Source organism: Dipodomys merriami, unplaced genomic scaffold (assembly GCF_024711535.1).
Source record: "Dipodomys merriami isolate MVZ:Mamm:240054 unplaced genomic scaffold, mDipMer1.0.p SCAF_158, whole genome shotgun sequence".
Classification (NCBI taxonomy): domain Eukaryota; kingdom Metazoa; phylum Chordata; class Mammalia; order Rodentia; family Heteromyidae; genus Dipodomys; species Dipodomys merriami.
In genome coordinates, this window is record NW_027202915.1 from 2,089,591 (window position 1) to 2,114,328 (window position 24,738).

Below are 24,738 nucleotides of genomic sequence, written 5' to 3' on the forward strand. Positions count from 1 at the left end.
TCCTGGGCTTGAACTCAGGGCTTGGGACTGTCCTTAAGCTTCTTTTGCTCAGGTTAGCACTCTACCACTTGAGCCACCATGCCACTTCTGGCTTTTTCTGTTTATGTGGTACTGAGGACTCGAACTCAGGTTGTCATGCATGCTAAGCAAGCACTCTACCACTAAGCCACATTCCCAGCCCAGAACCTTGTGTTCTTTCTTAGTGTTTTCTGCTCAAGGCTGATGTTTTATTACTTGAGCCACATCTTCACTCTGGGCTAGTTGCTGGTTAGAGAAAAGAATCTCTTGGTGTCTGCGTAGGCTCCCTTTGAACTGTAATCCTTATATCTCAACCTCTTAAGTAGGTTTATAGGCATGAACCACTGGTGCCCACCGTAGTATTATTATTCCATCTATAGGAAAAATGTATACTAATATTTTTTTGATGATGCTTTGGTTTGAATTTAGATCCTTGCACTTTGCAGGCAGGTGCTTTATCAAGTGAGCCACACCCTAGTCCTTTTAAGGTCTCATAGTTTGCCTTGGGTCTGCCTTGGGCCCTCTGTCTAGGTCTCCCACATGTCTGGGATCACAGGCATGTACAACCATGCCAGTTTGTTGATTAAGTTTTACCTAGACGAGCCCAAACTGCTCTCTTCCTGATCTCCACCTTCTGAGTATCAAAGATTTCAGGTGTATAGTACTGTTGAGGCCCACAAGGGGTTTCTTAAACAATATTTCTTCCCAAGAGGTCCACTAATAACAAATTCCCTCCATTTGTGTTTATCTGGGAATGTCTTCATTTCTCTTGCTTTTTTAGGGGAGTGAATTTGAGAGAGTCTTTCCAAGTAGCTCCAGCTAGCCTTCAATTCCAACTCAAGATCTTTCTCAGCCTCTAAGGCAGAAATCAGAGGAACACACCACCATGTTTAACTTCTTTTCTATTTTTGGAAGGGTTGCTTGTTTTTTGGTTGCTCTTTTAGGTTTGTCAAATACCTCACTGCATTGGATGGACCTTTATTGTTTCTGATGATTGATTCTGCTAAGATGTATCTATTACTTGTGCTGCTCTTTTCCTCTATGTCATGAATCATTTTTTCCTCTTGCAGATTTTAATATTCTCTATCCTTACATTTCAGAAATTTGATATATCTAACTATGCTCACTGCTTATGGTTCATTGAGTTTCTTAGATCTTAGATTAGTGAATTTTCTTGTGCTATAATAGAGTACTTAAGGCTGGAAACTTTTTTTTCTTTTTTCTTTTTTTTTTTTTGTTGGTCCTAGGGCCTGAACTCTAGGCCTGGGAGTTGTCCCTTATCTCTTTAGCTCAAGGCTAGCACTCTACCACTTGAGCCACAGCACCACTTCCAGCTTTTTCTGCTTATGTGGTGCTGAGGAATCGAACCCAGGGACTCATGAATGCAAGGCAAGCCCTCTACCACTGAGCCACCTTTCCAGCCCCAAGGCTGGAAACTTGGTAAAAAAAAAAAAAAAAAGGCTTAAAAGCCAGGCACCATAGCCGGGCACTGTTGGCTTAAACCTGTAATCCTAGCTATTCTGGAGGCTGAGATCTGAGGATCATGGTTCAAAGCCAGCCTGGGCAGGAAAATTTGTGAGACTTTTATTGCCAGTTAACAACCAAAAAACCCAAAGTGGTGCTGTGGCTCAAGTAGTAGAGCACTAGTCTTGAGCTGAAGAGCTCAGAGACAGCTCCAAGGCCCAGAGTTCAAGCCGCATGACCTAAGAAAAAGCCAGGCACCAGTGTCTCACACCTGTATTCCTAGCTACTCAGGAGGCTGAGATCTAAGAATTTGAAGCCAGCCCAGGCAAAAAAGTTTATGAGATTTTAATCTCCACTAAATCAACAAAAAGCTGGAAGTGAAGCTGTGGCTCAAGTGGTAGATAGAGGTCTAGCCTAGCAAAAGAAGCTCAGGGGAAGCACCCAAGGCCCTGAATTCAAGCCCTAGGAGGCTAAATAAATAAATAAAAATAAATAAATAAAAATAAATAAAGTTGTAGAGCTCCAGCTACAAGCGCAACAGCGGAGTGAGAACATAGGGCTGCCATCCCAACCCCCCTTTCTTCCCTTCTTCTTTTTTCCCCCTGGGGTACCAAACTCAGGGTCTATGCTTGCTAGGTAGGCACTCAATGACTTGAGTCTACCTCCTTTATCCTGTTCGTTTCTCTTCAATCTTTTTTTTGGTCTGTTTCTTGGGGTTGGGTAATTTCTACTTGTTAATTTTGAATATATCAGTATAGAAATCTTTCCCTCAAAAAGCAAAAGTAGATGAGTGGAATTATAGCAAACTACACAATAGACAGATGCAACAATTTAGAGAATGGGAAAAGTGTTTTCAAATATAACTGATAAACTGTTACTATTCAAAAATATAAGGGGTGCTGGGAAGGTGGCTCAGTGGTAGAGTGCTTGCCTTGCATGCATGAGGTCCTGGGTTCGATTCCTCAGCACCACATAAGCAGAAAAAGCCAGAAGTGGGGCTGAGGCTCAAGTGGTAGAGCACTGGTCTACAGCTGAAGAGCTGGGGGACAGCGCTCAGGCCCAGAGTTCAAGCTCCACAACCAACAAAAAAAAGAAGATAGGCCAGATACTGCAATTCTTTTTTGGGGGGGAGGAGGGGGGGTCCGGTCGTGGGGCCTGAACTCTGGGCCTGGGCGCTGTCCCTCAGCTCTTCAGCTCAAGGCTAGCGCTCTACCACTTGAGCCACAGCACCACTTCCAGTTTTTTTCTTTTTGCTTATGTGGTGCTGAGGAATGGAACCCAGGGCCTCATGCATGCAAGGCAAGCACTCTACCACTGAGCCACCTTCCCAGCCCAAGATACTGCAATTCTTAGAAAGGACTTACCCTGGCTGGCTTCTGGGGACTTGAATTTTGGAAATGGCCCACTGTTCTGTAATCAATGAAAGCAGTTTCCTGAGTCTAGACAGCACAAATAATGTGGTTTGTGCTCGACACGTATATTCTCCTCAAAAGTCTGAAATCTCAGTGTGTGCTGGGCAGACACCCCTCCCCTCCGTATGGCACTGAGTCTCTATGAGCTTCCTGGGTCAACACAACTTCATTAGTACCATAACAGCAAGTTTTTGGAGGATGTAAACAAGTCCTTAGTGACTCAATTAGAACAGGCCACCAGGTTTCCCTGGACTTTGCCCCATGCACCTCTTACCTTGGCTAATTTTGTTTTGTGTCCTCTGTTGTTAAGTACTAAGTACTCTGCCTCTATCTAGTGAGCCACTAAGTCAAGGGTGGGGGTGGGGTGTCCCTACAACTGCTGGCAGACTCTTGTGTACTAGTACTTAGCTCCAGCCAGAAGTCATGTAACTCTTCAGACTGAGGAAAGTTTTCAATTTAGGGGCTGGGAAGATGGCTCAGTGGTCAAGTGCTTGCCTTGCACGCATGAGGCCCTGGGTTCAATTCCTCAGTACCACATACACAGAAAAAGCAATAACAAAATATAACCCCAGGATCAGCACAACCAAAAAAAAGTGACCAGCAGCTGGGTGCTGCTGACTTACCCTTGTAATGCTAGCTGCTCAGGAGATTGAGATCTTAAAGTCCTGGTTTGAAGTTAGTCTATGCAGAAAAGCCTATGAATCTCTTTATCTCCAATTAACCAATAAAAAGCTAAAAGTGAAGTGTGCCTCAAGTGGTAGAGCACTAGCCTTGAGCAGAAAAAACAAAACAAGAGTACCAAACCATAACTATCATTTCTTTTTTTTCTTTTTTCTTTTTTTTTTTTTTTGTCAGTTGTGGGGCTTGAACTCTGGGCCTGGGCGCTGTCCCTGAGCTCTTCAGCTCAAGGCGAGAGCTCTACCACTTGAGCCACAGCCACTTCCAGTTTCTGATGGTTAATTGGAGATGAGTCTCACAGACTTTTCTGCCAGGGCTGTCTTTGAATGGTGCCCCTCAGATCTCAGCCTCCTGAGTAGCTAGGATTAAAGGCGTGAGCCACAGGCGCCCAGGATGACTATCATTTCTGTGATGTAGTACTTTTTATATCAATATATTTGGAAATATAGATCAGTTTTGAAAAAAATGTATTAACTATCGTCACCATATTGTACAAATACATCTCCTGAGCTTCTTTCAGTTGAAATTCTGTCACTGCACTATAACATCTCTCCAACTTCTCTGCCTCACCTATACTTCAATCTCTGGTAACTCTGCTCTCCAAACTGAGACCAACTGAGTAGAATCATGTAATGCCTCATTCCAGTAAAACAGAGGCACCTCAAACCAATACGGTGTTTTCCTGCTACACTCTCAAAGCACAGATCATTTCTTTCATTTTTTTCTTAGTGGTCCTGGTACTTAACTCAGAGCCAGGGTGCTGTCCCTGAGCTTTTGTGCTCAAGGCTAGAGTGCTCTACCATTTGAGCCATACCTCCACTTGTAGCTTTTTTTGGTATTTAAGATAAGAGTCTCACAGACTTTACTGCCCAGGCTGCCTTCAAACTGCAACCTTCAGATTTCAGCCTCCTGAGTAGCTAGGATTGCATGGTGTAAGCCACTGGTACCTGACTTATGACCAACCAGCTTTTAGTGGTTGAGATGAGGTTTGTAAACCTTTTTCCTGATGCCTTAAACTGAATTCCTCCTGATCTCAGACTCCCACATAAGTAGCATGACAGGCATGAGTCACCATACTTGGCTGTCCAAGTTCTTTTTGTGTATGTGTGGATGCCTTTACTGGGACTTGAACGTAGGGTCTCATGCTCTTACTTGGCTTTTTTACTCAGGACTAGTGCTCTCTCACTTGAGCCACACCTCCAGTCCAGCATTTTTCTGGTAAATTGGAGTCTGGTAAAGTGCGAGTCTCAGAGAGTTTTTTCAAAAAAGGTCCATGATGGCTTTAAACCACAATCTTCAGATCTCAGCTTCCTGAGTGTATTTGATTATAAGTATGAGTCACCAGCAGCTGGCTACTTTACTTTTTTAGAAGTTTAAACTCTAAATGTTAATATATTTCCCCCTTAATTTAGTAGCTATGTGATTTCATTTGTGCATCGATAAATCTAAAATATAATACATGTTCATTTTAAAACTAAGAGACAGCCAGGCGCTGGTGGCTCACGCCTGTAATCCTAGCTACTCAGTAGGCTGAGATCTGAGGATCGAGGTTCAAAGCCAGCCTGGGCAGGAGAGACCATGAGACTCCTATCTCCAATAAAACCACCAGAAAACCGGAAGTGGCGCTGTAGCTCAAGTGGTAGAGCGCTCGCCTTGAGCTGAAGAGCTGAGGGACAGCGCCCAAGCCCAGAGTTCAAGCCCCACGACCGACAAAAAAAATAATAATAATAATAAAACTAAGAGACAATACTATATATTTTCTGTATAATTCTATCTCCCAAATGTGATAAAGTCTGTCTTTCTTTCAGCCCGGCTACGTGGTGTTCATGATGGTCTCTTCACTGGACAGATAGATGCTGTAGACACACTTAATGCTACTTATAGAGTAACTTTTGACAGGACAGGGCTGGGGACTCACACCATTCCTGACTATGAAGTTCTTGTAAGTAGTATTTTATAATACACTTGTGTTTTATGCATATTAAATACGTTGGATAGACATTTCTTAGAAATTGTATTTTCTGAGTCAAGATTTCATTTTGAAGGGGCTGGGAAGGTGGCTCAGTGGTAGAGCGCTTGCCTTGCATGCATGAGGCCCTGGGTTCGATTCCCAGCACCACATAAGCAGAAAAAAAATGGAAGTGGGGCTGAGGCTCAAGTGGTAGAATACTAGCCTTCAGCTGAAGAGCTGAGGAACAACGCCTAGGCCCAGAGTTCAGGCCCCACAACCGACATTAAAAAAAAAAAAAAAAAAAGATTTCATGTTGAAAACTGAAGAGATCCTTAGGAGTTCCTAACCCTGTCTACTAGACCCCTGTATTTTTTGAAACCAGGATTCATGTCTGTTATATTTTGCCTACACAGTATAATAGAACCAATCACTGCTTACTAAATAATCTTAGGAAGAAGCTACTCTACATTTTCAGCCTAGCTTTTAGGTTAAAGAATAGCCTCTTACAAAATGCCTTTAAAAGCATGAAGTACCATCTTTTATTTTATGTCTTGTTGTTGTAGCCTCACAGTTACATATGGTGGGTACTAATATCTTCACTTTCTGAATGATAGCATGGAGGCACATACATTCATTAATTAAGGTTCTGGAGCTAATTGGGTGCCAGTGGCTCACACCTATATCCCTAGCTATTTAGGAAGCTGAGATCTAAGGATTACGATTCAAAGCCAGCCTGGGCAGGAAAGTCCATGACACTCTTATCTCCAGTTGACAACCAAAAAAGCTGGAAGTAGAGCTGTTGCTGAAGTGGTAGAGCAATAGCCTTTAGCACAAAAGCTCAGGGACAGCACACAAGCCCTGGGTTCAAACTGCAGGATTAGCATGCACGCGCGTGTGCACACACACAAATTATGCACACTGCTTAACATGAGAGCTCCTCCCTATACTCCCCCCCCCTTTTTTTTGGTTCCTCATCCTTTTAGACAAGAGATAGAAAGGAAAGGAAAAAGAAAAGTTTAGACTCAAAGAGCAAAATGTACCTTTCTTCAGTTTTCTATTAAATGAGGAAATTTTCAGAAAATTGCTTTTCTGTATTATCAATGCAATTTTCAATATGCAGCCACTCAGAAATGTCTCCTTCGCTAAATAGTTTAATTTACAGTAGATAATGTTTAAATAGTATAAATGAAAATAGCCAAAGGTGGCCATAGAATTTTTTTTTTTTTTTTTGTCTGCCGTGGGGCTTGAACTCTGGGTCTGGGCGCTGTCCCTCAGCTCTTCAGCTCAAGGCGAGCGCTCTACCACTTGAGCTACAGCGCCACTTCCGGTTTTCTGGTGGTTTATTGGAGATAGGAGTCTCACGGTCTCTCCTGCCCGGGCTGGCTTTGAACCGCGATCCTCAGATCTCAGCCTCCTGAGTAGCTAGGATTACAGGCGTGAGCCACCAGTGCCCGGCGGCCATAGAATTTTTTTATTTTCATTTTTATTATTATTTATTTATTTTTAGTGTGAGGCTTGAACTCAGGGTCTGGGCACTGTCCCTGACGTTTTTCACTCAAGGCGAGCACTCTACCGCTTGAGCCACAGCTCCTTTCCAGTTTTCTAGTGGTTTATTGGAGATAAGAGTCTCACAGATATTCCTGCCTGGGCTGGCTTTGAACTGCAATCCTCAGATCTCAGGCTTCTGATTATCTAGGATTACAGGCATGAGCCACTGGCCCATAGAATAATGTGACTGGTTAATTCTTCAAATTGTGTGACCCTTTGATAGTTTCTTCTTTTGATTCCTTTGTGAGTTCAACCTTTTGACAACACTTTAATGTTTACATTTTCTTTTTTTCTTTTTTTTTTTTTTTTTTTGAGTCCGGTCATGGGGCCTGAACTCTGGGCCTCAGCTCTTCAGCTCAAGGCTAGCGCTCTACCACTTGAGCCACAGCGCCACTTCTGGCTTTTTTCTTTTTGCTTATGTGGTGCTGAGGAATCGAACCCAGGGCCTTGAGCATGTGAGGCAAGCGCTCTACCACTGAGCCACCTTCCCAGCCCAATGTTTACATTTTCTGATCTGCATTTGAGCCTTTGATATCTGTAGATTAATATATTCTTTGTTTTGTTTTGCTGGTCATGAGGTTTGAACTCTGGGCTGGGCGCTATCCCTCAGCTCTTCAGCTCCAGGCGAGTGCTCTACCACTTGAGCCACAGCGCCACTTCTGGTTTTTTCTGCTTATTTGGTGCTGAGGAATCGAACCCAGGGCCTCATGCATGTACCTTCCCAGCCCTAGATTAATATATTCTATGATAAATCAGAATGCACTTTATGTATCATCATAAATCATAGCCTGTGAGTATGTATCTCATGTATAAAGCTTAAATGACTGGTAAACTTTTTTTTTTTTCTTCATCGATTGTAGGGCTTGAACTCAGGGCCTGGGCACTATTCCTGAGCCTATTTGTGCTTAAGGCTAGTGCTCTACCACTTGAGCCACAACTCCAGTTCTGGTTTTTGAGTGGTTAATTGGAGATAAGAGTTTCATGGGGGCTTTTCTGCTCTGGACTGGCTTCAAACACTGATCCTCAGATCTCAGCCTCCTGAGTAGCTAGGGTCACAGGTATGAGCCACTGGTACCTAGCTTCTGATAAACTTTTCTAAGTTGTGGACTGTTCACTTTTGTTAAAGAGTAATGAACCTCATGAAACAATGCCAATTGCTGCCTTTGGACAGAAACAGCGGCCTTCTCGATTTTTTATGACCCCACCACGACTACATTATACTCCTCCTCTCCAGTCTCCAATCACAGTGAGTAGTAGTATATAAATGCTACCAGTGATTTGATTATTTTATTTTGAATTGTGTTCTTATGATATAAACATCTAGTATAACAACTTTAGGAGCTACCCATATTATTTTGAGTTATCAAAAATTAAAATAGATAAGTAGTCACGCCACTTCAAATCCAGAAATGTTTTCCTTCCTATTAGGTTTTAATACAGTGTAAATTATAACAGAATTTTCACTTTATCTAAAAGTCAGATACTCTTTTTGAGCAGTCACTCATTAGATGTTTGCCTTCTATTCCCATAGGATAATGACCCTTTATTAGGGCAGTCACCTTGGAGAAGTAAAATTTCTGGCTCTGACACTGAAACATTAGGAGGTTTTCCAGTAGAATTTCTTATTCAAGTGGTAAGAACTGCTCTGAATATTTTGCTGTTTGTATAAAAATTTAATGTCTTTTGTGTTACTAAAGTTCAAAAATTTTCTAGAGCCAAATACTTTTGCACATATTGTTCGTCATTTTGTGAATTTTCAGGACTTCACTGTTTCCAGTAAAACTTAAGTTGTAACAGCCAAAAAGGAGTAAGAGGTCTATTTTGTTTTGGTGGTACTGGAGTTTCAACTTGCAGCCTTGACCTCACTAAGTGAACACTCTATCACTTCAGCCATCCTGCCAGTCTCTGCATCAATTATTTTAAAGATAAGAGTCTTGTATTATGTCCGGGCTGGCCTAGACTGTGACCTTTCTGTTTGGACTTGTTGCTAGGATGACAGGTGTGTACAGCTGCATCCTCTCATTCTCTGAGGAGTCTCATGAACTCTTACACTCTGGCCGATCCCAAAGTGCAGTCTCCTGTCTCTGCCTCCCAAGTAGCTAGGAGGTTTGTGCACATAGGTTTAAACTACCTTACCTGGCATTAAAAACTTTCCTGAAACTTGAAACTACTATTTCTAAGTACTTAGCAAGTTCTTAGAGACTAAGAAATCTAAGTCAAAAGCATAGTAAGTTAAGAGTAGAAATATTGTATGTAGCAATGTTTCTAAATAATCTTTTTTTTTTTTTTTTTTTTTTCCAATCCTGGGGCTGAAATCTGGGTCTGGGAGCTTTCCCTCAGCTTTTGCTCAGGGCTGGTGCTCTACCACTTTCCTGCCTGGGCTGGCTTAGAACCATGATCCATCTATCTCAGCTTCCTGAGTAGCTAGGATTAGCTAGGATTACAGGCATGAGCCACCAGCACCTGGCCCTTTAGTTTTTTTATGCAAGGCTTCCACTCAGATCTCAGCCTGAGTGGCTAGGATTACAGATATGAGCTGCTAGCAGCACCCAGCTTTAGTCTGATTATTAAAAAGTAATGAACCTGATGTAATAGCACACTACTGCAGTCCAGCACTTGGAGGGCTAAGGATAGTGAGTTCAAGGGCAGCCTGTACTGCATAGTGAAATGCTGGCTCAAAAAAAGTAAAAAGTAAAAAAAAAAAAAAAAAGTGTTCTGGCATGGTGCCAGTGGCTTTTACCTGTAATCCTATCTAGTCAGGAGGCTGAGGTCTGAGGATCACATTCAAAGCCAGCTCATGCAGGAAAGTATATGAGACTCTTGTCTCTGATAAACCACCAGAAAACCAGAAGTGGCGCTGTGGCTCAAGTGGTAGAGTGCTCGCCTTGAGCTGAAGAGCTCAGGAACAACACCCAGTCCCAGAGTTCAAGCTCCATAACCACCTCCTACCCCCCACTCCCCTCCCCCGATCCCCCACCCAAAGAATTAATATACATTATTTCCAGTGCAGCTTTAAATTTACTGTAAAGCTGAAAGGAAGGTACCAGTACTTTCCCTGTAGTCTACTGCACACACGTATAGACCCCCGTTGTCAGCCTCTCCACTGGAATAGCGCTCTTTGCTGTTGTTGATCCAGTGCTGGAGCTGGGCCACCAGCACCTGACTCAATTGATCTATTTATTCTTCCCTAATTTTGGCTTTCCCAGAATGTCATATAGTTGTGTCCATTTGGTATATAGTTGTGTCTATGTCAGTTTGGCTAAATATGTTTTTGAATTTTCTGTTCAAAGCCAGCCTGCGCAGAAAAGTCCATGGGAATCTTATCTCCAATTAACAACCAGAAAACTAGTGCATCTTAGCTGAAAAAGCTAAGAAATACTATCCTTTGTCTATTATTTGGTTCATAGTAATACAGTTAAATGTTTTTGCTGCCAAGTTTAGAAAACAATGAGACTCTAGCATTCTCTAATTATATGCATTTTTTTTAAGTATCACTGTAGCTGGGTGCTGGTTGCTCACCCTGTCATCCTAACTATTCAGGAGGCTGAGATCTGAGGATCGTGGTTCAAAGCCAGCCCAGGCAAGAAAGTCTATGAGACTCTTATCTCCAATTAACCACCTGAAAACTTGAAGTGGAGCTGGGCGCCTGTGGCTTACACCTGTAATCCTAGCTACTCAGGAGGCTGAGATCTGAGGGTTGTGGTTCAAAGCCAGCCCAGGCAGGAAAGTCCGTGAAACTCTTATCTCCAATAAACCACCAGAAAACTGGAAGTGGCTCTGTAGCTCAAGTGGTAGAATGCTAGCCTTGAGCTGAAGAGCTGAGGGGCAGCACTCAGGCTCAGAGTTCAAGCCACACAACTGACAAAAAAAAAACTCGAAGTGGCACTGTGGGTCAGGTGGTAGAGCAGAAAAGTTCAGGGATACCGCCTAAGCCCTGAGTTCAAGCACCATGGTCTACATACATACATACCTACAATGACTGAAATTGGGATTTTAACATTTGCATATCAGTTCTTATAGTTTCTGATCTCTTGATCTGTACATTGTCCTGTCTTGAGCTGTAAAAGCTTATTCAGATTGACATGTTACATTTTAATATGTCCTAGTTGCAATGGATTTAAATATTATATTTTTCCATTAGCTGACCAAATATATGAAATAAAATACTTTGCTATTTTTCTATCAAAACATTAAAATCTGCTATCCAATCACCTTAGTGAAGAGTTGGAAGGGCAGATTTGGTGGTGATGGTGTCCGCCTGCAATCCCAGTGCTCAGGATGCCAAGAGGAGTCCAAGTTGGGCCACAGAGTAAGGTTCTGTACACTGACAGGTAGCTAAATGCTTCTGTTGATTGTGAAATATTCCTTCTTTGTCTGTAGACTAGATTATCAAAAATTCTCATGATTAAAAAGGAACATATCAAGAAATTAAGGGAAATGAACACAGAAGCTGAAAAACTGGTAAGGATTTATCTTTTTCTCTTCAATTGCTTATCTTGTTTTAAAAAGGTTGAGACCAAATACACACACACACACACACACACACACACGCAGGCCTTTTTCTCTTCAATTGCTTATCTTGATTTAAAAAGGTTGAGACCACACACACACACACACACACACACACACACACACACACACACACATACACACACACACACACACACACACACACACACACACACACACACACACACACACACACACACACACACACACACACACACACACACACACACACACACACACACACACACACACACACACACACACACACACACACACACACACACACACACACACACGGGGTGAGGCCTTTTGCCCGCACCTGTAATCCTAGCTACTCAGAAGGCTGAGATCTGAGAGTTGTGGTTTTGAGATTTTTATCTCCAGTTAACCACCAAAAAGCTGGAAGTAGAGCTATGGCTCAAGTGGTAGAGTACTCTTTTTTTTTTTTTTCTGCCGGTCGTGGGGCCTGAACTCTGGGCCTGGGCACTGTCCCTCAGCTCTTCAGCACAAGGATAGTGCTCTACCACTTGAGCCACAGCACCACTTCCAGCTTTTTCTGCTTATGTGGTGCTGAGGAATCGAACCTAGGGCCTCATGCATGCAAGGCAAGCACTCTACCACTGAGCCACTTGGGCCTCATGCATGCAAGGCAAGCACTCTACCACTGAGCCACTTTCCCAGCCCCTAGAGTACTCTTAATTTAAGAAATGTCAACATTTTTTAAACATGCTGTGAAATTTAGAAGTCCACTACTCAGAAGACAGTAGGCAAAAGGTATGAATAGACATATTACAGAGGGAAAAACACAAATGAGTCTTGAATTTGTTTTTGTTTTTGTTTTTTTTTTTGGTCGGTCGTGGGGCTTGAACTCTGGGCCTGGGCGCTGTCCCTCAGCTCTTCAGCTCAAGGCGAGCGCACTACCACTTGAGCTACAGCGCCACTTCCGGTTTTCTGGTGGTTTATTGGAGATAGGAGTCTCACGGTCTCTCCTGCCCGGGCTGGCTCTGAACCACGATCCTCAGATCTCAGCCTCCTGAGTAGCTAGGATTACAGGCGTGAGCCACCAGCGCCCGGCTGAGTCTTGAATTTGTAAGTGGCAAAAACAAAATCTTGAACAAGTCATGGCATTGGTGAGGCATTCCGTGAGGAGTAAGAACCCCCAACCCTTCTCTTTACAGCAGGGGCCCGTGGGGAAACTGTGTGGTTTGCAGTGCTATGGAAACACCCAGAATGCCCATCAGTAAGGGACGTGTGTGTACAGTGTAACACTATGTAACTTGAAATAAACTTGATATAGAACTATCCTCCGCATACATTTCCAAGTGAGAAAGGCAAAGAACTGAGATATCTTGTCTGCCAAAAAGAATGGTGGAGGGCTGGGAAGGTGGCTCAGTGATAGAGCGCTTGCCTTGTATGCATGAGGCCCTGGGTTCGATTCCTCAGCACCACATAAGCAGAAAAATTCAGAAGTGGCGCTGTGGCTCAAGTGGTAGAGTGCTAACCTTGAGCTGAAGAGCTGAGGGACAGTGCCCAGGCCCTGAGTTCAGGCCCCAGGACTGACCAAAAAAAAAAAAAAAGCATTAGATTCATAGTCTGACTTTTGAAATTGTAACCTATGTGTGCAACTACTACTTAATAATGTCTTTTTTTTTCCAGTCATGAGTCTTAAACTCCGGGCCTGGGCACGCGTCCCTGATCTCTTTTGTACGAGGCTACGGCCCTATCGTTGTGAGCCACAGCCTCACTTGCAGTTGCACTGGCTTTGAGCCTTGATCTCAGCCTCTTGTGTAGCTAGGATTATAGGCATGAGCCACCAGGCCGAGCTAATAACAGTAGTAATAATAATAAAAACTTACCAAGATCTGATTTTCTTCTCAGAAATCATATTCCATGCCAATCGGCATTGAATTTCAGCGGAGATATGCAACAATTGTTTTAGAGCTTGAACAGCTGAACAAGGACCTAAACAAAGTTTTACATAAAGTTCAACAGTACTGCTATGAGGTAGGTGATTATATGAATCTCTCTCTGTGTTTCTGCTTGAAGCTTAATCCTTCCATCTGCACTTTCAGAACCTAAGCCAGTATCATTGAGTAAGGTCCTTTGGGGAACCTTATTTTGTGCACTCCTCAAATATTCTTTGTTTTTGTTGTTTTGGGGGGAAGAGAGTGTTTTTTTGAGATGGTAGCTGCCCTTGAACTCTTGCTTCTTTTTTCTTTTTTTTTTTTGTGCTAGTCATGGGGCTTGAACTTAGGGCCTGGGCGCAGTCCCTGAGCTGCTTTTGCTCAAGGCTAGTAGTGCTATACCATTTGAGCCACAGCACCACTTCTGGCTTTTTCTGAGTACTTCATTGGAGATAAGAGTCTTCATGCCCTTCCTGCCTGGGCTGGCTTTCAACCACAATCCTCAGATCTCAGCCTCCTGAGTAGCTAGGATGACAGGCATGAGCCACCACTGCCCTATTGCCACCTCCCATAGCTGCTGAGTGTTGGGATTATAGGTGTGTATCATCCTGCCAAGCAAAATAATTGATCTTCAATGCCTTGTACTCATAAACTGACTTGTCAAATTGAAACTCCTTCGTCCAAGTATCTTTTTTTTTTTTCCACTTAAATAAGCTGGGCACAGGTAGCTCCACACCTATAATCCTTGCTATCAGGAGGCTGAGATCTGAGGATCAAGGTTCAAAGCCAGCCTGGCCAAAAAAGAACAGGAGACTCTTTTCTGTTTTTTGTTTTTGTTATTTTAATAAATACATAATACTCTATACTTTTCAGAAAGCTATGCTCATTCTATGCATACAGTTTTGTTTCTTCTTCAGACTTTATCTTGGAACTGTGAATTGTTGGATTTTAGGAATTATAAGTGACAAGTTATTTTGATTTACCATTCACATTTGATATTACTAAGGATAGTTCAACACTACCACTTAAAATTGGGGGGCCTAAAAAAAAATAAAATAAAATTGGGAGGTTTGAGCCAGTGGTAGTGGCTCACGCCTGTAATCCTAGCTGCTCAGGATGCTGAGATCTGAGGATCACGGTTCAAATCCAGCCCAGGCAGGAAGCTCCATGAGACTCTTTTATTTTATTTTATTTATTTTTTTGGGAGGGTCCGGTCATGGGGCCTGAACTCTGGGCCTGGGCGCTGTCCCTCAGCTCTTCAGCTCAAGGCTAGCGCTCTACCACTTGAGCCACAGCGCCACTTCCGGCTTTTTTTTTTTTGCTTATGTGGTGCTAAGGAATTGAACCCAGGGCCTCATGCATGCAAGGCAAGCGCTCTACCACTGAGCCACCTTCCCAGCCCCATCCATGAGACTCTTATCTCCAATACACCGCTAGAAAACGAGAAGTGGTGCTGTGGCTGAAGTTGTAGAGCTCTTGCCTTCAGCTGAAGAGCACATGGACAGTGCCCAGGCCCAGAGTTCAAGCCCCAGTACTGACCAAAAAAAAAAAAAAAAAAAACTAAGGAAATTGTAAACCATTGCAGAATGGTTCCGAGCAGAGATCTAAAGAGACAGGACATAGTCAGGCACCAGTGAGCTCATGCCTGGAACCCTATCTGGTTTGGAGATCTGAGGATCTCAGTTCAAATCTGTGAGACTCTTATCTCCAGGCAACCAGATAAAAGCTGGAAGTGGCGCTGTGGCTCATGGGGTAGAGTGCAAACCTTGAATGAAAAAGCTCAGGGATAGTGCCCAGGCTCTGAGTTCAAACTTAGGACAGGAAAGAAGAAAGGAAGGCAGGCAGGCTTATGAAAGAAAAGAAGGAGGGGCTGGTGGTTTAGCCCAGTGGAAGGGCGCCCGCCCGGCGCGCGCAAGGCCCTGGGTTCAGTCCTCAGCCTTGGGGAGGAAAAATAAAAAAGCTACAAAAGAAAAGAAGGAAAAAGAAAAAGAGTTTTTTGGGTTTTTTTTTTGTAGGTTGTAGGGCTTGAAGCCATCTTCCCAGCCCCTCGCCCTTTTTGGTTTTTTTTTTGTATAGTCATGGGGCCTGAACTCTGGGCCTGGGCACTGTCCCTGAGCTCTTCACCTCAAGGCGGGCGCTCTACCACTTGAACCACAGCACCACTTCCAGTTTTTTCTGTCTATGTGGTGCTGAGGAATCGAACCCAAGCATGGAGCCACCTTCCCAGCTCCTCTTTATTCTCATATTTAACTTTTGTTTAAAGTTATATCAAAATTAAGCATAACTAGCCGGGCGCTGGTGGCTCACGCCTGTAATCCTAGCTACTCAGGAGGCTGAGATCTGAGGATCGCGGTTCAAAGCCAGCCCGGGCAGGAGAAACCGTGAGACTCCTATCTCCAATAAACCACCAGAAAACCGGAAGTGGCGCTGTAGCTCAAGTGGTAGAGCGCTCGCCTTGAGCTGAAGAGCTGAGGGACAGCGCCCAGGCCCAGAGTTCAAGCCCCACGACCAACAAAAAAAAAAAAATTAAGCATAACAAATTTTAAAACATGCCAGGCCCTGAGTACCCTTGCTGCTCAGGAGGCTGAGATCTGAGGATCATACTTCAAAGCTGGCCCGGCAGAAACATCCATGAGACTCTTGTCTCCAAGAAACCACTCAAAGTGGCGCTGTGGCTCAAGTGGTAGAAAAATAGCCTTGAGCTGAAGAGCTGAGGGATGGCGCCCAGGTTCTGAGTTCAAGCCCCAGAGCATAGGAAAAACTATCAGAGGAAAGCTTGTAAGAGTGGACATCACTTTAGTTACAAAGTGAGAATCATGCTGAGTGCCAGGGTCTCACACACTCAGGAGGTTGAGATCTGAGGATCATGGTTCAAAGCCAGCCTGGGCAGCAAAGTCTGTGAAACTCTTCAGTAAACCATCAGAAAACCAGAAATGGCACTGTGGCTCAAGTGGTAGAGCTGGGGACAGCGCCCAGGCTGAGTTCAAGCCCCACGACAGACAAAAAAATAAAGTGTAGACACACGTGCATGCAAAGCCTGGCCCTTCCTAGCTTTCATCTGCGTCTCCATTTGCATGGTCAGCTTGCCCCAGACCAGGGGCTCCAGCCAGCTGATCAGCCAACAGACATGAGGCGCCGCTGTGAGGAAGAGGCCCAGGAGATCGTTCGGCATGCAAATTCCTCCACTGGACAGCCTTGTGTGGAAAACCAAAACCTCACAGACCTGATCTCCAGGCTTACAGCTATTTTACTACAAATTAAGGTAATCTCAGACAAAGTATTTCATGATTTTGATTAAATAGTTATACTGCTGAGCACCAGTGGCTCACGCCTGTAATCCTAGCTATTCAAGAGGCTGAGATCTGAGGATCACAGTTCAAAGCCAGCCAGGGCAGGAAAGTCTGTGAGACTATGATCTCCAATAAACCACCAGAAAACCAGAAGTGGCGCTGTGACTCAAGTGGTAGAGCACTAGCTGAGGGTTGAAGAAATGAGGGACAGCACCCAGGCGTAGAGTTCAAGCGCAACAACATACATACATACATACATACATACATACATACATACATACATACATACATACATACATACATACATACATGAAATCACAAATTTAAGATGAAAGTTCTTTGTTTCCATATCTGTAGAGTTTGCTTCAGAATGTATATTATTTTTTCTAATATGAAGAGGTGCTTTGGTATTGCACTTTTATGATTTTCTCCTTAGTCTGTCCTCTTTTGGTCTCTGTGTAATTTGTCATATCCCAGTGTGGTTTAAGTCTTAACACCTGTATATCAGGAAGAACATGTGCCATTTGTCTCTCTGATCTTGGGTTACCTCACGTAATATGATTGGTTCTAGCTCCATCCACTTCCCTGCAAATGACATTATTCTTTCTAATAGCTGCATAGGATTCCATTGTGTATCGGTATCACAGTTGTTGGATGCACTCACCTGTTGTGGGGCATCTGGGCTGTTTCTGTGTCTTGGCGGTTGTGAATAGTGCAGCAGTGAACATGGATGTGCAGGTGTCCTCATATCCTGGCTGTGGTGCTCAGGAAGATGCCCAGGAGTGGTATGGCTGGCCGCAGGGAAGGTCTCTGTTGGGCTTTTTGAGGAACCTCCAGACTGCTGTCCAGAGTGGTGGTTTAGTTTACATCCCCACCGGCAGTGCAGTGGGGTTCCTTTTCCCCACATCCCCGCCAGCATTTGTTATTGTTCCAGTTCACAATGTGTCCAATCTAACTGGGGTAAGATGGAATCTCAGGGTCATTTGATTGGCATTTCCTTCATGACGAAGGAGGATGAACGTTTCCTTATGTGTTTCCTTGCCATTCTTACCTCTTCTGAGCAGTCTCTCCTCAGCTCTCTTGCCCATTTAATGATTGATTTATTAGGATTGGGAGAAGTTCGTTCCTTGAGCTCCTTGCCCATTTAATGATTGATTTATTAGGATTGGGAGAAGTTCGTTCCTTGAGCTCCTTGTATCTATTGGATATTAGGCCTTTGTCTAATGTATTGCTAGTTGGCTGTCTTTCTAGTTTAGTAACTATGCCCTTAGCTGTATGGAAACTTTTTTCTTGGTTGGTCATAGCATTTGAACTCTGGGCCTGAACACTGTCTCTCAGCTCTTCAGCTCAAGGCTAGCACTCTACCACTTGAGCCACTGTACTACTTCCAGTTTTCTGAGTGGTTTATTGGAGATAAGAGTCTAGCAGCCTGCCTTTCCCAGGCTGGCTTTAAACCCTGATCCTCAGATCTCAGCCTCCTGAGTAGCTAGGGTCACAGGCATGAGGCACCAGCGCCACCCAGCTTTAGAAACTTTTTATTTATTTTAATGTAGGCCTACTTGCCAAGTCTCTCTTATCTATTGCGCCCCAGGGACTCTATTCAGGAAGTTCCTGCCTGTACCCATAAGTTCTAAAGTCTCTCCTACTCTCTCCAGCAGTAGTTTCAGAGTTTTGGGTCTGACGTTGAGGTGAGGTCTTTGATCCACTTTGAGTTGATTTTAGTGCATGGTGACAAGCAGGGATCCACTTTCAGTTTTCTGCATGTGGCTGCCCAGTTTTTCCTAACACCAATTATTGAAGAGGCTATGATTTTTCCACTGAATGTCTTTGGCTCCTTTGTTGGATATTAGATGACTGTAACTATATGGTTTTAGTTCTGGGTCTTCTAATCTGTTCCATTGATCTTGGGGTCTGCTTTTGTGCCAATACCACCCTGTTTTTGTTATTAAGGCTCTGTAGTAGAGTTTGAAGTCTGGAATTTTGATCCAGCCTGCGTTGCTTTTTTGCTTTTTTGCCTAGAGTTGCTTTGGCTATTCTGGGTCATTTGTTGTTCCATATGAATTTTTGGATTGTTTTCTCTATCTCAGTAAAGAACATCATTGGGATTTTGATGGGGATTGCATTGAATTTGTGTGTATGACCATTCTCACAATACTGATTCTATCCATGAACATGAAAGGTTTTTCCATTTCCTGGTGTCCTCTTTGTTTTTTTCTTGAGATTTTTATAGTTTTCACTATAAAGATCTTTTACATCTTTGGTTAATTTCTAGATTTGTTTGTTTAAGGCTATTGCAAATGGACTTGTTCTCATGATTTCCCTTTCTGCTTGTGCATTGTTGGCATTCAGAAAGGCTACTGATTGTTGTGGGTTAATTTTGTATCCTGCTACTTTGCCAAAGTGGTTGATTAGCTCTAGGAGCTTGAAGGTGGAGATTTTGGGGTCCTTTAGATATAAGATCATGTCATCTGCAAATAGGGCTAGTTGAATTTCTTCTTTCCCTAGGTGAATCTCTTTAATGTCATTTTTTTGCCTTATTGCTCTGGCTAAGATTTCCAGAACTATATTGAAGAGGAGTGGAGAAAGTGGTGTCTTGCCTTGTTTCTGATTTTAGGGGAAATGGTTTTAACTTTACCCCATTTAGTATGATGTTGGCTGTTGGTCTGTTGTGTATAGCCTTTATTGTTTAAGGAATGTTCCTTCCATTCCTAGTTTCTCCAAAGAAATGAATGGATGCTGTATTTTGTCTAAGGCTTTTTCTGCATCTACTGAGATGATCAGGTGGTTCTTATTCTTGGCTTTGTTGATGTGGTAAATTACAATTATTGATTTGCATATGTTATACCAGCCTTGCATCTGTGGGATGAAGCCTACTTGGTCATAATGTTGTGTTTTTTTTTTTTTTTTGCTTCTAGATTCTGTTAGCTAATACTTTATTGAGGAGCTTTGCATCTGTGTTAATCAGAGAAATTGTTCTGTAGTTCTCTTTTTTTATTGGATCCTTACCTAGTTTGGGAATGAGTGTGATAATGGCTTCATAGAATGAGTTTGGACTTGCTCTCTTGGCTTCTATTTCATGGAAAAGCTTAAGGAATATTGGCATTCATTCATCTTTAAAAGTCTTATAGAGGGGCTGGGAAGGTGGCTCAATGGTAGAGCGCCAGCCTTGCATGCATGAGGCCCTGGGTCCGATTCCTCAGCACCACATAAGCAAAAGAAAAAAGCCAGAAGTGGCGCTGTGGCTCAAGTGGTAGAGCGCTTGCCTTGAGCTGAAGAGCTGAGGGACAGCACCCAGGCCCAGAGTTCAGGCCCCACGACTGGACCCAAAAATAAAATAAAATGAAGTATTAAAAAAAACCAGCTTTTTGTTTCATTGATTTTATGTATAGTTTTTGCATTTCTAGTTCAATAATTTCTGCCATAGTCTTTGCTATCTCTCTCCATCTAGTAGTTTTAGACTTTTTTTTCCTAGCAGTTTTGGTTTGGTTTTGTTGGTCATGGGGCCTAAACTCTGGGCCTGGGCGCTGTCCCTCAGCTCTTCAGCTCAAGGTTAGCACTCTACCTCTTGAGTCACAGCGCCACTTCTGGCTTTTTCTGCTTTTGTGGTGCTGAGGAATCGAACCCAGGGCCTCATGCATGCAAGGCAGGCGCTCTACCACTGAGCCACCTTCCCAGCCCCTTTCTAGCAGTTTTAATTGCACTATGAGGTTGTTTAGCTGTTTCTATTTTCTTTATATGTGCTTTAGGGTTAAGAATTTTCTCCTCAACTGGCCAGTAGCTCACGCCTGTAATCCTAGCTACTCATGAGGCAGAGATCTGAGGATAGTGTTTCAAAGCCAGCCAGGCAGGAAAGTCTGAGAGACTCTCATCTCCAATAAACCACTAGAAAACCGGAAGTGGTGCTGTGGCTCAAGCAGTAGAGCACTCGCCTTGAGCTGAAGAGTGCAGGGACAGCGCCCAAGCCCAGAGTTCAAGCCCCACAACCAACCAAAAAAAAAAATTTTCCCCTTAGCACTGCTTTTGCAGAATCCCAGAAGCTCCATTATGATGTGTTTTCTTTTTTTTTTTTTTTTTTTTGTCGGTCCTGGGGCTTGAACTCTGGACCTGGGCGTTGTCCCTCAGCTCTTCAGCTCAAGGCGAGCGCTCTACCACTTGAGCTACAGCGCCACTTCCGGTTTTCTGGTGGTTTATTGGAGATAGGAGTCTCACGGTCTTTCTTGCTCGGGCTGGCTTTGAACCGCGATCCTCAGATCTCAGCCTCCTGAGTAGCTAGGATTACAGGCGTGAGCCACCAGCGCCCCGCATGATGTGTTTTCATTTTCATTGTTAATTCAGGTATTTTATGTGTGTAATTGAACTATAATTCAATTTTTTTTCTTTTAGTGTCTAGCAGAGGGAGGCGACCTGAATTCCTTTGAATTCAAATCACTTACAGATTCATTAAATGATATCAAGAGTACAATAGATGCTTCTAATATCAGGTAATTAGGTGTATCCTAATCACTTTATTAATGGATTGTAGCTTTTTTAATGTTTTTAGAATTTTACATACTTGTGATGTAGTCTTGTCTTTTTGGGACTTAGATATGTTGTAAGAGATGTTTCCGTCTGGCCCTCCTCTTGACAGACGCGTGTGCACGGGCTTTCTGTGTACAGGACCTGGGCGCCTGGGATCCTTCGCTTTGGTGCATCTTGACAGACGCGTGTGCACGGGCTTTCTGTGTACAGGACCTGGGCGCTTGGGATCCTTTGCTTTGGTGCATCTTGGAGGCGGAGCACAACTTGCTCCTCTCTCTACCTGGGGCTCCTCTGGTTCTTTCAAAGCAAAGTTTTCTAGTACCATGGAAGTAGAATTCTGGCCCTTCCTGAAGTCATTATCCCAGCTATTTTCAAACTCAAGTTCAGTGCTTCCTTAAAAAAAAAAAAAAAAAAGCCGGGTGCCCGTGGCTCACTCCTGTCATCCCAGCTACTCAGGAGGCTGAGATCTGAGGATGGTGGTTCAAAGCCAGCCTGGGCAGGAAAGTCCGTGAGACTCTTATCTCCAATAAACCACTAGAAAACCAGAAGTGGTGCTGTGGCTCAAGCAGTAGAGCGCTCGTCTTGAGCTGAGGAGCTGAGGGACAGTGCCCAGGCCCAGAGTTCAAGCCCCATGACCGACCAAAAAAAAAAAGAAAAAGTTTCTCTTAACTTTGTGAATAAAGTAGCTGTTTCTTTTTCCTTAGTTGCTTCCAGAATAATGTAGAGATCCACGTGGCACACATTCAGAGCGGCCTGAGCCAGATGGGGAACTTGCATGCCTTTGCAGCCAACAACACCAATAGAGACTGAGGCCGAGCGGCCACTCACAGTCCGCCGGCCGGAGGCCTGTCCCTCTATTCAGCTTCGCATTTCCAGTGGCCTGGCTGCTGGGGAAGGAGGGGTGTAAGTCCCCCGTGGCATCGAGTACCGCCCGCCCTGCCACCTGGCCCGGACTCCCTTCCCTTATTAGCCACATGCAGTAGCACTGCTTACGTTACCTTCGTTTACTAGCCAGTGTTTTAAGCTTCAAGTGTCTACACAGAGTTTCATGGAAGAATGCGTTCATTCTTTTTTAAGTGCATGAATTGAGTTCAGAAGGTGCCGGCAGCTACTGCCGTGGAGAGCATGCTGCTGCCACAGAGAGTGTGAAGGAACTCGGTGTGTCTGCACGGCAGCGGCCGTGGCAGTGCGTGGGGAGCGGCTCCTCCAGGTCCCGCACGCCAGCTTGGGAAGAGGCCACGTGGGCTGTGGAGAGCCTGGGGCCGGGGAGGCGTGGACGCGGTGACGCCACCAGGGTGCGTCTCACACCTCCCTGTGAGAGGGCTGCAGGTAGCTTAGAGCAGTAAAGACTTTAATTTATCATAATTTATGAAAAGAATTGCCTTGGGTGTCTCTCTTTGGAAGAATGAAGGAGCAGGGGGACGACACGGAGCGGGCTGGCGCCAGCAGCCGGGTTCGGCGTGCCTCTCCTGCCGCTCAGGGCAAAGTGCTGTGGATACTAGATTTATTTAAAAAAAGACTGGTAACACACTATTTTCATACGTTTTGTTTATTTGCACAATTTTTAAACCAGATTACTGGTTAAAATCCAACAGTACAAGTTTGTAAGTAAAAATATTTTATAAGGAAAACAAAGATAACCGGTGTTGTAAAATGCAGAAAGGTTTGATTTTGGTTATTTTGGTTTTTTTGTTTTTAAAAAAAACCTTGCCTAAAATGTTAATCTTGTAAAAAGTATATATTTTGAATTCTCTTCATTTTAATATAGAATATTATAAAGCCAAAATATGATAAATTGTCTTCAGATTTGGAGTTTAAGGTATAGCTGGATGGGTGGTTCTGACTCTTCAGAGGCCTCGTAAGACGAGGCTTTTTATATGTTAATGTATAATAAAATAAGATGATTTTCCAGTTGAGGTTTTTGTATAGTTTAAAATGCTTCTGTGTTCTTTGTTAGTCTTGTGCCACCGCAAAACTTTAGTGCAGAGTTTATATTTAGCTAAACTGTTAAGAAATGCAAAGTCTTTTATTAATATTTGTAATTCCAAATAAATTGATCTATGAAAATTTATTACTGCATTCTCATTTGATACAAGTTGAGAGTTTTGTGGCAAGGTTGCTGAAGACTCATTCTTATACTCCTAGCTACTCAGGAGGTTGAGATCCAAGGATCAGGGTTCAGAGTCAGACCTAGAAGACAGATCCTGAGACTAATCCTCAGTTAACCAGCAAGAAGCCACAAATAGAGGTGTGGGTCAACTAGTAGAACACCAACCTTGAGTGGGAAAGTTGAGGCCTGGAGTTCAAGCCTCAGTATCAATACACATACATACCCATTCACACACACAAACACTGGTGGCTCACGCCTGTAATCCTAGCTACTCAGGAGACTGAGATCTGAGGATTGAAGTTCAAAGCCAGCCTGTGAGACTCATATCCAATTAAAACACCAAAAAACCGTAAGTGGAGCTGTGGCTCATGAGGTAGAGTGAAAGAAAACACCAAGGGCCAGCGTGTAGGCCTTGAGTTCAAGCCCAAGTACTGCACAAAAATGGGTTTTAAGTATTTGTATTGCTTTTTAAATTATTCTCTAGAGAAAATATGTAAGAATACAAATATGCTAATTCAAGTTACTTTAATGAGACTTAGAGCGCGCCATGAGTTGAGGGTAGTGAGCCTGCCTTCCCGTTTTGTGACCCACTGAGTGACATCTCACAATGCTGAGCCCTACTGGCTCCTCCAGACAGGCCGGACAGACCCCCCCAGCCCCCGTGTTGACTGCTTGTCACATGGTAAGCACTTACAACCCTGGCTAATGTTTACAGCCTTGGTTTTGGTTTTTGGTTTCAGACAGTTTTCAAAGGTGTCAGAAATCTAACTGCTACTGAGCTTGAACTCTGTTCCTTGGTTGCTTTTGTGTTATGATTATTACTAGCTTACATGACTTATCCAGAGGGGCACTCACTAATACCTTCCCACACATTACAATATATTTCAATCAGCCTTTGGGTGCTTTTCATAGTGGATTTGCTAATCTGAAAATGCACAAACTACATCACCACCACTATGGAAACTAGGGGACTGGTATATTTCATCACTTGGGACTCATGCCTGTTGTAATCCTTGCTACTCATAAGGCTCAGATCTAGAGGATCAAAGTTCGAAGCTAGCCCCGGCAGAAAAACCTACAAGATGCCATCTCCAAAATAAGCAGCAAACAGGCTGGGAACGTGGCTCACTGGTAGAGTGCTGCTTGCTTTTGCATGCATGAGGCCCTGGGTTTGATTCCTCAGCACATAAGCAAAAAAAGCTGGAAGTGGCGCTGTGGCTCAAGTGGTAGAGTGCTAGCCTTGAGCTGAGAGACAGTGTCTAGGCCCAGAGTTCAAGCCCCACAACCAACAAAATTAAGATATAATGTCCTAACCTGGGTGTTGATGGCTCACACC

General features: G+C 43.6%; 1 protein-coding gene and 1 non-coding gene across 5 annotated transcripts in view; both read left to right on the top strand.

The window, feature by feature from the left end:
• The window catches only part of Lin9 (lin-9 DREAM MuvB core complex component), a 48,915-nt gene extending 25,573 nt beyond the window's left edge, over nucleotides 1–23,342 (top strand). For 3 of the 4 annotated variants that reach the window (XM_070023137.1, XM_070023138.1, XM_070023140.1), the window contains exons 8-15: nucleotides 5,381–5,514; nucleotides 8,198–8,317; nucleotides 8,603–8,704; nucleotides 11,452–11,532; nucleotides 13,459–13,584; nucleotides 16,567–16,746; nucleotides 21,158–21,255; nucleotides 21,997–23,342. In XM_070023137.1, the coding sequence (XP_069879238.1) occupies nucleotides 5,381–5,514; nucleotides 8,198–8,317; nucleotides 8,603–8,704; nucleotides 11,452–11,532; nucleotides 13,459–13,584; nucleotides 16,567–16,746; nucleotides 21,158–21,255; nucleotides 21,997–22,102 (947 nt within the window). In that variant the 3' untranslated portion in view covers nucleotides 22,103–23,342. The remainder of the gene's footprint in view (nucleotides 1–5,380; nucleotides 5,515–8,197; nucleotides 8,318–8,602; nucleotides 8,705–11,451; nucleotides 11,533–13,458; nucleotides 13,585–16,566; nucleotides 16,747–21,157; nucleotides 21,256–21,996) is intronic. The other variant, XM_070023139.1, reaches the window with a different exon arrangement.
• Nucleotides 5,628–5,691, top strand: Trnaa-ugc (transfer RNA alanine (anticodon UGC)). The gene has a single exon. It is a non-coding gene; the product is annotated as a tRNA-Ala (tRNA).
• Nucleotides 23,343–24,738: the final 1,396 nt, after the last annotated feature.